Here is a 12,094-nt window from a genome sequence, read left to right on the forward strand (position 1 = left end):
AAGGGGAGAAAAGGGGGGGGGGGGGGGGGAATCACATAAAACGTATTTTCTAAATATGTGAGAGAGCCTGCCTTACACATGAGAAAGGAAAAGAGCAGATTTGCTTAAGTCAGAAGTAAACATATTAAGTGCTCAAAAGGCTTTATTAACACAAATGATGTATTAAAAGTAATACATAGTATTATAGCTTCAAAAATAGAGTTTTAGCTAGAAGCAGAAAAAATACTAATACTGTGAGACTCATAACCAGCACTGCTACATTTACTTTGCTCTTTGTAGCTTTATTAGTAAGTTAGGTTTTATCATAATGCATCTTTTTCTATCTTATTGTTAATAGCTTGACACTCACTATTTCATAAAATTTTATTGATACTCTGTGGAAGTTAGCAATGAACATACTTCTCTATTCCATACAAACTGAAACAAAAAGAAAGAAACAATTTGCCTGGAAAGATTGATGGCGGACTTGACAGTTGTGTCCACCTGCACAAGTTGTGGGCCATTAGCTAACCACTGGCCCATGATTCCTCCCTTGGCACTTGTGTGCGGCATGGTAGCTTGAATTGTATCATTCTGCGACCTGCTGCCAGCTAATAGACAGCTTGAAAACCACTGTTTCATGAAGCAAAGACATTGTGTGTCTGTGGTCTTTCAGTATATCTAGTGCTAATTTACATATAACCTGAACATATCCTGAGCAATCTTTACCAACTTTCTCAAGTACCAGTTTGATTTTCATAGAAATGTTTTTTTAAATTTTCAGTAATGATGAAAAACAATTCCTCTAGATGAGTCTAAAAGAAAAAGAAAACTGTCACATACAAAACAGACAAAAATTATGTGAACTGAGTGTGATCTCTGTTTACAAGCATCATACTGTGTACTGTTTACAATATATATTCCCTAATAATCAGATTTATGTATGAGGAATAAATCTAAGACAGCTCAGTATACAGCTTTTTCTTAATCTGATCCAGAACTTGTTCAAATGCTAGGTCAGACTCTGGTAGGAAGATGTCTGTGATTTTAATGAACTCTGTAAATTTTCTTTGAGATATGACCTCATTACTTTTTCCACTCCTTATGTTCATCTGTCACAAAATCTAGACTATATTGAGTAAAACAATAAAAAAACTAACGACTAAAGTACAATTGGAACCTAAGCCATAGATTCCTGAAGTTTCATGGTGATACTTTTTACAGACTTGAGTACAAGCAGTAACAATTTGATTTTGGTTTGCAGCTCTCTTTACTTTCACCAAACAGTACCACATGCTAACATCTATGTAACGTAGTGCATATTGAGCTGGTTTATACATTTGAGCTTATCTTCAGCTGGACACTGTAACTTCAGACTTGTTTTTAAGTGGTCCGTCTTCTCTAACTGCAAGAATAACTGCATTTATATCACTGTAGCATGAAGCTCAAGAGTGATAAATGTTCTTAGTGGCAGAAAAGTTGTGTGAGTCAAATACATTAAAATTCTTGAATCAAGCTACAGTATTTATGCTCAAACACAGGCTCTGTCTACATATCAAATAATGTATTGCAATATCAGTATGGATTAGTTGGTCAAAGGAATTGTAGATGTATGAGCTTTAACATCCTTGTATGTGGCTCAAGACTTTTACTTTTAGACTAAATATAGTTCAATCCTTTGTCATGAATGTCCCCACCATGCATAGAATTTGAAGCTGTTTGTCATTGGTTCAGAGCCTTCTTACTGCATTAGCTGTAGAAACAAATCTCGTGCACACCATGGGCAGAGTTCTAGGTTAGTTTCTTCCAAGGGTAATCTAGTTTGCATGCACCAAAATCATTTTTTGAAACCAATGGATGTGCATTAAGTGCTCAGGGGATTCACTTCAAAACTATGCTACAGGTGCAATCCAAAACATTTAAGCTAGTATAGTTATTCTGGAATATCCACATAAGACAAGCCATTTGTGAGCATATTAGCTATTTAAGTTTCTTGTATTTTATTACATTAAGAAGGGAATAATATATATTTTATGTTTTAGTATTTTAATACATTGTGAAAACATTAAAAGTAATATACTTATAGTATGTTAATAATATATTATTAGCATATATTATTATTCCAAATGTATGCTGTAGAGAAGGCACAGTAGGTCTTTATCAGATATTACTACAGGCTGTCTCCTAATCTGTAAAAACATGTTTGAGATGGAGGGAGGGAAAGGAAAGCTGTTGATTTTCTGAACTTCTCATACATCACTGAGCCAAAATTCCTTTTCCTGTAATACTGAGTAGCTTTTTGGTTTTGATGGAAACTCTAATGCTAAGATAATATAAGCAGAGAGAAGGTGGAGCCAGTTCTCTGGTTTTCACTGTCGTTCATTACTATGGGAACATGTTTCAGGGTGCTTCTTCAAATTCTGTTTCATTTTGCATAAAATCTGATTTGTTAATCTGTGGGTTTATTTCTGTGACCTCAGAGGGGAATTGTGGTCGGTTGACTTTGGCTGACTGCCAGATGCCCAGCCAGCCCCTCTCTCACTCCCCCTCCTCAACAGGACAGGGGAGAAAATAAGACAGAAAACTCGAGGGTCAGGATAAAGACAGGGAGATCATTCACCAATTACTGTCACAGCAAAACAGACTCAACTTGGGGAACATTAATTTAGTTTATTGCCAATTAAAATAGAGTTGGATGGTGAGAAATAAAGACAAAAACTGCAATACCTTTCCGCCACCCATCCCATCTTCTGAAAGTCACCTTTACTCCTTCATTCCTGACTCCTCCACTTCCTCCCCCTGCCGAGGGGCACAGGGGGGATGGGGAATGGGGGTTGCAGTCAGTCCATAACAGCTCTTCTCTGCCTCTCCTCACACTTTTCCCCTGCTCCAAGATGGGGTCCCTCCCAGGGGATACAGTCTTTCAGAAGCTGCTCCAGCGTGGGTCCTTCCAAAGGCTGCATGGAAATCTCTGCTGTAGTGCCTGGAGCACCTACAGCATCTCCAGCACCTCCTCCCTCCACTCCTTCACTGACCTTGGTGTTCACAGGATAATTTTGCGCAATATTTTTTTTCCTCTCTCACTCCTCTTTTCCACATTTTTACCCTTTCTTAAATATGTTGTCTGAGAGGTGCCACCATCTTGGCTGAGGGGCTTAGCCATTTTAAATGGCTTTTAGTACTTTCAAATGTGTAAAAATATGTGGGTTTATTTCTTGTTCTTAGAGACCTGGCTGCAAGGAACTGCTTGGTAGGTGAAAGCAACATTTTGAAAATAAGCGATTTTGGAATGTCCCGGCAAGAGGATGATGGCGTGTACTCATCATCGGGCCTAAAGCAGATTCCTATCAAGTGGACTGCTCCAGAAGCTCTCAACTATGGTAAGGACATAGTTGTATGTTCTTGGAGAAGAAAAAAATAAAAATCAAAAGTAGCATAAGGAGCACGAGGACTACACTGTGGGCAATATTTGAGTATATATACATATTCCTAGTGCCCAGTTCAAATCCATAATATTTAAAATAATTTTAATATTTCAGTATTATTCAAGTTAAGTATAAAATACTGATTTGACTTCAAAAAGAATAAGGCAACAACATCAAAATTGCTATTATGCAGCAATAAGACAATGCTTTGGTTATGTTGCTGACTCATTCTAGTAGACTACCTAGGCAGTCATGTAAATCATAATCATTAGCAAAATGAATGGCAAGTTCTGCATATTTATGGCAGTGATTGTTCTAGCACCTCTTTGAAAACAGTATTAAGTGTTAACATACTAGAACACTCTTAGATAAATCATTGTACCAGAGAAAAGTACAGTCACTGATTTATATTTTTAACTGCTGCTGTTTTTAACCTGCATTTTTATATATTGCTAGGCTATTATATTGGGGGAGAAAATCCATTATTTCTGATTGAGGGAAGTGGTCCACACTACATGGGTAATAATTCCAGAACAGGGACAGAATGTGCTATATTTGGCTTTTTAACTTACGTGAAACTAGAAAAATAAGTTCTTGTAAGTAAAGTGGTCTGTAAAGAAGCAGCATATTAAAGGAACGATGCCATGTTTTGGATGTAGTTCTCTTAACCAGTTCTTTAGTTGAGTACTTAGAAAAAAATAGTTTTAAATTCTTCATTTGAAGTGTCTATAAATATTTCTGCCATCTCTTAAAGCTTTTTTTTTTTTATATCATACGTTGGAAATCATTAGTTTGTGACTTATGATTGATAGCAAAATGCTTCATCTCATTAGTGCTTTTGCATGAGTTAATGCCATAACACAATAAAGCAGATCTTCTCTTTAGAAGGCTAATAATAAATTTAGTTACAGTAATTGATCCTGCATTATCAGTTATTCTAAGATGTGTTAGTGTTGCTAGTGTTCACTGGGGAGCACACTTTTCTATTTTGAGTGTTTGTTCCACAATAAAAGGTGGTTTGAATTTTTATTTTTGTTATTTCAGAAATGCATACGGTTTATTTGATATATAATAGAAGCCTATCCTTCATAGCCACATGCAGTCCAGCAGACTACATGAAAGCAGGAAACAGGCTTTTGTGACAGCACCTTCACTTTGTATTTTTGAGTCTTTTTTTCTGCATAGTACAGGAGAGGAGAGGATAGTTGATTAACATTTACTTATTTTGTGTTTCCTAAAATGCATACATACTGAAGCAGCTTTAAGTGATTTTCTGTAGTGTTTGGAAAATAAGCTCTCTCAAACATTTGTTAATGTGTTCAGAAGTCTAACATTCAACTTTCAAAATGTCGTAGAAGTTTTCTATGTGGTTTTGAAGGATCATTTTTTCCATTCCCTTGAACGATGTGAGTAAAAATAATTGTTCATGTTTTTCTATTTACCATCCTAATAATATGGTCATAAGTATTGCATTAATTTGTACAGGTAAGGCTGAAGGTATTTAAAGGTATCAGAGTGAAATAGAACTAAATCTGCAATATTTCAAAACTAGTTGGCAACCACTGTCCATGTCAGTTCGTAATGGCAAGATTTAAGGGTGGGAAGAAAAGGAGGGATAGTGTTGTTTGGTTATTACACGAATGATACAGTGCTTAAGAAACTATGTAAAAGGTCATTTTTTCAGTCATTTCTGGATTCACTGTATATGACAAATTAATAGCAGTCACAAAAAGTTTTTTTAATTAAAAAACCCGCAAGTTGTGAAGTCTAGAAACCAGATTAGCGCAAATGGAGGGGCTAGGGAGTTGTATCTGAAGTCATAAGTGAAATCCTGATGCTACTAGAGCTTGTGGGAGATTGAATCTTTGGTTCAGTAGGTGCTGTTCAGTGCCATTCCATACTGTTATTTTTGCTTGGAGCTATATGATTTCCGTCACTTCCAGAAAGTGGAAAAAAAAGTTTGAAAAGTTCCTAATAAAATCACATGTTTAGGCCAAGTGTAGGGTATTTTTGCTTCCTGTTCTCTGAAAATTAACATATGCATTTAATATGCATGTTTTTCCAGTACAACATTTTTGAGTTGTTTGTCATGTTAATAAATCACTGTGGAGGGGTTTTTTTGTGAATGAACAGGCCTTTTTTTTTACCCAGATAATGTCATAGTGGAAAAGATAATTAACTGTGCAGAACTTGTACTTCCATTAAAAAAACCTAATCACCTATCTTGTATCTACTGAATGATTTCAATGAAAAATGTTAAATTACTGGATGCCAGACTCTGAAGAGAGTTGATAAATAGACAAGAAAACTAATCTTACTACAAAGAGCATAGTGAATGTCCATAATTGCCATCTACAAGGCACACAAGCTGATGTAACGTAGCTGGAAGTGATACTTGGTTTAACAGTAAACTGAACTTTCTGATGTCAGAACAGTTGTCATATCACCAAACTGTCACTGTAATTTACATGTATTTTCCTTTTTTTTAGTCAGAAGTGGCTTAGTTTGTTTTGTTTAATGATTAGAGATGAACAAATAATACATTCACAAGCATGTGTGTATTTTAAAGAATAAAGACACACATATACAATGTAATAGTATGGAACAAAGAAAAACAGTCATGAAAAATGTTGAAAGTTATGTTGAAAATGCTTTTTTAACATAGCATTTTCACAGATCCTGCTGCAAAGAGCTTGGACCCTTAACTTTCTGATGTGAATCCGTCCTTCTTAATGTGAATCCATCAGGGACAATAGAAATATCTGCTCCAAGATCTATCCTTCTCCTATAATATAAAGCTTTCATTACACAAAGATGTTTGGAATTCAATTATCTATCAATTATCTATTTTGCTATATCTGAAGCATAGTTGAAGACAATGGAACGAGCAGGCCAGATTTTATTTTTTTTTTCTTTAACTGATTGGGTGCCTGTGTTCTTCAGGGTCCAAATTAAACAAGTTGAAGCAACTATACTTTCATTTTCAGAGAACAGGTTCTCAAAGTGTGAAAACCAGGCCCTGTTTGCAGTTCCAAACTATGTTGATGGTAGCTCCTCTCAAAATACTCATTGCCATGCTATATTAGGGAACTGGGAAAGGTAATTTTTTTAAAAAGTATCTTTTGAATTGAAAGTGATAATAAAAAAGGGAGGAAACTGACATTTTTCTGTCCTTTTATATTAAAAGAAAAAAAAACATTTGTGCATTAAGAAGGAAGGCTATTCTTAACTTGCATGAAAAATAACTGACATGGTAAGGTCTGTCAAATTGTAGAACTTTAAGTTAGCTTATATTATTCCTAGGTTTTGACCTTAAGATAATATGTTTATTATTTGAAATACAGGAGACTATGATATCTGCAGAAGGTCTTATTAGTAGCTACAGCTTTGTTCTGCTTAAAGCTATCCAATGTAACACTTTACAGAAAATTTGGGGCCATAATTATCTGAAACATTAATTTCTTTGTACATTAAGCTGAGGCTTTTCTCTCCTTTTCTTAGGGAGATACACATCTGAGAGTGATGTCTGGAGCTTTGGAATCCTTTTGTGGGAGACCTTCAGTTTAGGAGTATGTCCGTACCCTGGAATGACCAACCAACAAGCACGAGAACAAGTCGAGAAAGGTAGTTATTCATAGGGAATGAAAGAAATACTGTATAGATCCATAAGGATGTAGTACATACAGTATAAAATAGCAAAGAAATAACATATGAGTTATCCAGCAACTTTAGCAAAAATATTATGAGATTTTTTAATTGCTGAATCTAGCTTTCTGGGAGGGGTATTGTGATATATAGGTGTCTTGAAAAAAGGAATACACTGACCAGTGTAGGACAGAAGACTTACAGCATGCTGACTTTCATTATTGCAGAACTAAAAGGTGGGATGGAGAGGAAGGATTTACCGCTGTGCAAAGTAGAGGCTTGCCCAGAATGAATTATTTAAGATTATGCTAATGCAGGTATAAATATTCTAAACTGCCAGAATTAAAAATCTGAATCATTCTATCTTCTCTATTAAAGCACTTCAGGCAAAAATTTAGCAATTATGGTGGAGAATGGTAAGCTAGTTTAGCGTTGAAAGCCACATTTCTCTTTTACAAAATAATCAAAAGGCTCTTATTTAAAGTAGCAAATAACTGTGAGCAGGATTTCAGGACTTTGATTTATTTTCATCATCTTCAGCGGCATTTCAGAACTGTTCCTCCTCTACATAGTACTACTGTGTAATTCATAAACAGGTTCTAAGCTAGTGAAACTGCTAAATTATTTTAAAAAAACCCCAAACAACTAGTTTGCTAATTTATACAAATTGCCAGTGTTTGTTATAAGCACTGTAAATTACCATCAAAGTTTCTCCTTAAAAGGCCAAATCAAAAAATCCAATGATTTCCAGACCAGAGGAGTGTTTGTAAAAACAAGTCTTACTACCTAAGTAGTGAGATTCTGTTTTAATCCACTGAGAATAATAATCTCTTGCAACTGATAAAATTCAAAGGTTTAGAAGTATGGTCATGCTTTTTCAGCTATATATACTGTGGGGAAAATAGTCCTGTCACCCGTCAGCAATTCTTTTTCTTTTTTTTTTAATGGAATTTCCATTTCTTTTATCAGCCTGTTTTCTTGGTTTTCAGTATGTAATAGGCCTTCTGTTAGAATAGTCAGCTAAGACACTCCAGATTTTCTTCCTGATCTTATCTATCTCAATTACTTAATCAGCAAGAGCCTTCAGTGAATTAAGTCACTTGAATGCTTGCTTTAAACCAGGTTAATTTCAATTCTAAATAACTATATAGAATCACTTCACTTTAAGGACAAAAAGTAGTTGCTGCTGTCACTGTTTTGAAGAACTAGTTTCTAGGGGAAACTTTGTGAAGGAAAGGATTTTTACATAGTTTTGTATTATCTTGACTCTAAGTGTCCTAGAGTCCAGCCGTTCTCCTTTGAAGTTACATGCATTAATCCGGCACCTAGAGCAGATGCATGCAATATAACAAAGGAAAAATATTTCACAGATTTACCTGTTGTATGAGGCCAGTGTCATTTATACTCTGCTTTAGAAAGAGAGATGCAGAGATACAGAGACCTGTGCAGTAAGTCTGGAGTCACGGAGCTCCATTTAGCTGTATAGTCCTATGTGCCAACTCACTTTATGGTCCACTGCCTATCATTTGTTCAGAGACCTACACAGGGTAAACAGTTCATAGAATCACAGAGTCACAGAATGACTGAGATCTGTGGGAACCTTTGAATGTCATCTGGTCCAACCCTTCTGCTCAAGCAGGATCACCTAGAGCTGGGTGCCCAGGACCATTCCCAGATGGCTTTTGCATGTCTCCAGGGAGGGAGATTCCACCACCTCCGTGGGCCACCTGTGCCAGAGCTCGGTTACCCTGACAGTGAAAGAGTGTTTCCTGATGTTCAGAGGGAACCTCCTGTGTTTCAGTCTGTGCCCATTGCCTCTGGTCCTGTCACTGGGCACCGCTGACAAGAGCCTGGCTCCGTCCTCTTGGCACCCTCCCTGCAGGTGTTTATATGCATTGATGAGATCCCCCCAAGCCTTCTCTTCTCCAGGCTGGACAGTCCCAGCTCCCTCAGCCTTTCCTCACAGGAGAGATGCTCCAGTCCCTTCATTGTCTTGCTGGCCCTTCATGGGATTCTCTCCAGTGCTTTCTTGTACTGGGGAGCCCAACACTGGACACAGTACTCCAGGTGTGGCCTCACCAGTGCTGAGCAGAGGGGACAGATCATCACCCTTGACCTGCTGGTAAGACTTCTTTTAATGTAGGCCAGGATACAATTAGCCTTCTTTGCCACAAGGACACATTTCTGGTGCATGTTCAACCCTTTGTGTCCATAAGGATCCCCTTTCTGCTAGGCTGCTTTCCAGCTGGGCAGCCCCCAGCATGTACTGGTGCCTGGGGTTGTTCCTCCCCAGGTGCAGGACTTTGCAATTCCCCTTGTTAAACTGCATGAGGTTCCTGTCAGCCCATTTCTCCAACCTGTCCAGGTCCCTCTGGATGGCAGGAGGACCCTCTGGTGTATTGGCCCCTCCTCCGAGTTTGCTGTCATCTGCAGACTTCCTTAGAGTGCACTCCACCCTGTTATCAAGATCATTAATGCAGATGTTAAATAAGATTGAACCCAGTATTGACCCTTGGGGTGCACCAGTAGTTGCTGGCCTCCAACTAGACTTTGTGCCACTGACCAACTCCCTCTGGGACCACCCTTTCAGCCAGTTTTCAGTCCACCTCACTGTCAGCTCATCCAGCCTTTCTTTGTGAGGATTTTACATCAGGCAGTGTTGAAAGCCTTACTTAGGCTACTGAGGTAGACAATATCCACTGCTCTCCTCTCATCTACCAAGCCAGTCATTTCATCATAGAAGGTGATCAGGTTGGTCAAGCATGACTTCCCCTTGGCAAATCCATGCTGACTACTCCTGATGACTTTCTTGTCCTTCATGTGCCTGGAAATTGTTTCCAGGATTAGCTGCTCCATCACCTTCTCAGGGATCAAGGTGAGGCTGGCCAGTCTGTAGTTCCCTGGATCCTCCTTGAAGACAGGAGTGACATTTGCTTTACTCTAGTCCGCAGGCACTTCTCCCAGTCGCCATGATGGATGAAAGATTATTGAGAGTGGCTTTGCAGTGACATCAGCCAACTCCCTCAGCTCTCATGGGTGCATCCCATCAGGGCCTGTGGACTTACATAAGTCCATTTTGCTTAAGTATTCCCTGACCAGATCCTTTTCCACCAAGTGTGCATCTTCCTTGCTCCAGATTTTCTCCCTGGTCTCTGAGGCCTGGGATTCCTGAAGGCAGGTCTTGCTAGTTGACACTGAGGTGAAAGCGGCATTCAGTACCTCAGCCTTTTCCATGTCCTGTGTCACCAGGTGCCCTACCTCATTCAGCAGTGGCCCACATTGTCCCTCGACTTTCTTTCATCACCTGTGAACTTACAGAAGCCCTTCTTGTTGTCTTTGACATCCCTGGCCAGATTCAATCCCATTTGGGCTTTAGCTTTCCTAACTTCATCTCTGGGTGCCCAGACGATGTTTCTGTATTCCTCCCACATTACCTGTTTTTGTGTTTGAATTTGTCCAGGCACTCCTTGTTCATCCATGCAGTCCTCCTGGCATTTTGCCCAACTTCCTACTCATTGGGAAGTTGCCTTCATTGCTGTGAGTACATCTCTTTGGTCCAGGGTATGGACGATATGCTGGAACAGCCACTTATCTGTGTCTTCTGAATGATTAGCTGCTAATTTACTTAACTGATTGCTCATTCTCCAGCTTATCACCAAGTCAGAGACCTTCTTCAGTTGATGGCAGCAGAGAGCTGTGGAAGGCCACTGCCTATGTTAGCAAACCAGAAGAGTGAGAGAGTTAAGATGATGGAAAATATAAAAGTTAAGAAAACAGGAGGGAGGAAGAATAAATGGATAAAATGCAAGTGGGAAGGGAACTTCTTAAGGAGACAAGAAAAGAAAGAGGCATGAGAATACAAGTTGATCCATTTTGAGAAAGAGCAACGAAATTTACTCCCCTCTTAATATTTATTATTGATTTCCTCAGTGGGGGAAAAATGGGAACAGGATTAAAACTTAGAGAGTAGCTACTTCCTAAGACAGGAAACAAATCTATGCAGATTGCTGCCCTTAGGGATGACAAGTGTACTGACAATTTACCATGCCCAACTTAAATGTCATTGGTACCTGAGCTTTGATTAGTTTAATAATTATCTATCTTGTATAGGTTATGCATTGAAGACTTCCCTCATATTACCCTGAAGATCTTTTTTAATGCAATGATCTTGAACTTCGCTTGTATCTTTTTAGATTTGTCAATATGCATCAGTTTTCAATGCTAAACATTTTCCCCTTTTTTTTGTGTACCAGGCTACCGAATGTCAGCACCGCAAAAATGTCCAGAAGAAATATATAAAATAATGCAGAGGTGCTGGGACTACAAACCAGAAAACCGGCCAAAATTCAGTGAGATTCAGAAAGAGCTGTCTTCAATCAAAAAGAAAGTGACATAGTGATAAACAAGTGCCAAACTCAATGTGTGGGACTTCATTTTCCAGTGAAGTATTTTTTTCCCCTCAAACACTACGCGTTTATACAACATTATTTGCAATATTCTTCTAGGATTACTTTGAAATTAATTGGTTTTTTTTATATACATGTGTACCATCTTGAATGATGCCTACACCTGCATTAAAGACATATACTGCGAAATGCTATATATCCAGTCACAGTAATATTGTCATTTAGGTTACATGTAAATAGAAAAGCACATACTATAGATTTAAGGGACTGTGGCTTTTATCTGTTTCACAGCAAGTAACTGCTAGTGACATTTTTCAGAGGTTTTCAACTTTAAGCTGTGTTCTCACTCGGCTATCCCTGTCCCGAATGTCAACACCAGCAGCACTCTAATGTGGTGACTATCATACATGTTGACCTTAAAACTGAAGACAGTTTTGACAAGTATTTCAACTAGAAAGTTTTATATTTTTTAAATTCTTTCTGCAACTGATATTTTTAAGTGATACTTTAAGGATGAAGGTCAGTTAGATTCTGGATGCAAATGTACTTACTGAACAGTGAAATCCAGAATTTTCTTGTGTAGAAAATCGAGTTACTTGTGCATTTCTTACCATACTGTAGTAAATACTTCTGACTTTT

The 12,094-nt window shown here is 38.0% G+C and overlaps 1 protein-coding gene across 3 annotated transcripts in view; it reads left to right on the forward strand.

Moving 5' to 3' along the window:
• The window catches only part of FER (fer (fps/fes related) tyrosine kinase), a 189,185-nt gene extending 177,331 nt beyond the window's left edge, over positions 1-11,854 (forward strand). For all 3 annotated transcript variants that reach the window (XM_010563446.1, XM_010563445.1, XM_010563447.1), the window contains 3 exons: positions 3,205-3,359; positions 6,906-7,028; positions 11,303-11,854. In XM_010563446.1, coding sequence (XP_010561748.1) covers positions 3,205-3,359; positions 6,906-7,028; positions 11,303-11,445 — 421 coding nt within the window. In that variant the 3' untranslated portion in view covers positions 11,446-11,854. The remainder of the gene's footprint in view (positions 1-3,204; positions 3,360-6,905; positions 7,029-11,302) is intronic.
• Positions 11,855-12,094: the final 240 nt, after the last annotated feature.

This window comes from Haliaeetus leucocephalus, unplaced genomic scaffold (assembly GCF_000737465.1).
Source record: "Haliaeetus leucocephalus isolate CR32 unplaced genomic scaffold, Haliaeetus_leucocephalus-4.0 Scaffold167, whole genome shotgun sequence".
NCBI lineage: Eukaryota > Metazoa > Chordata > Aves > Accipitriformes > Accipitridae > Haliaeetus > Haliaeetus leucocephalus.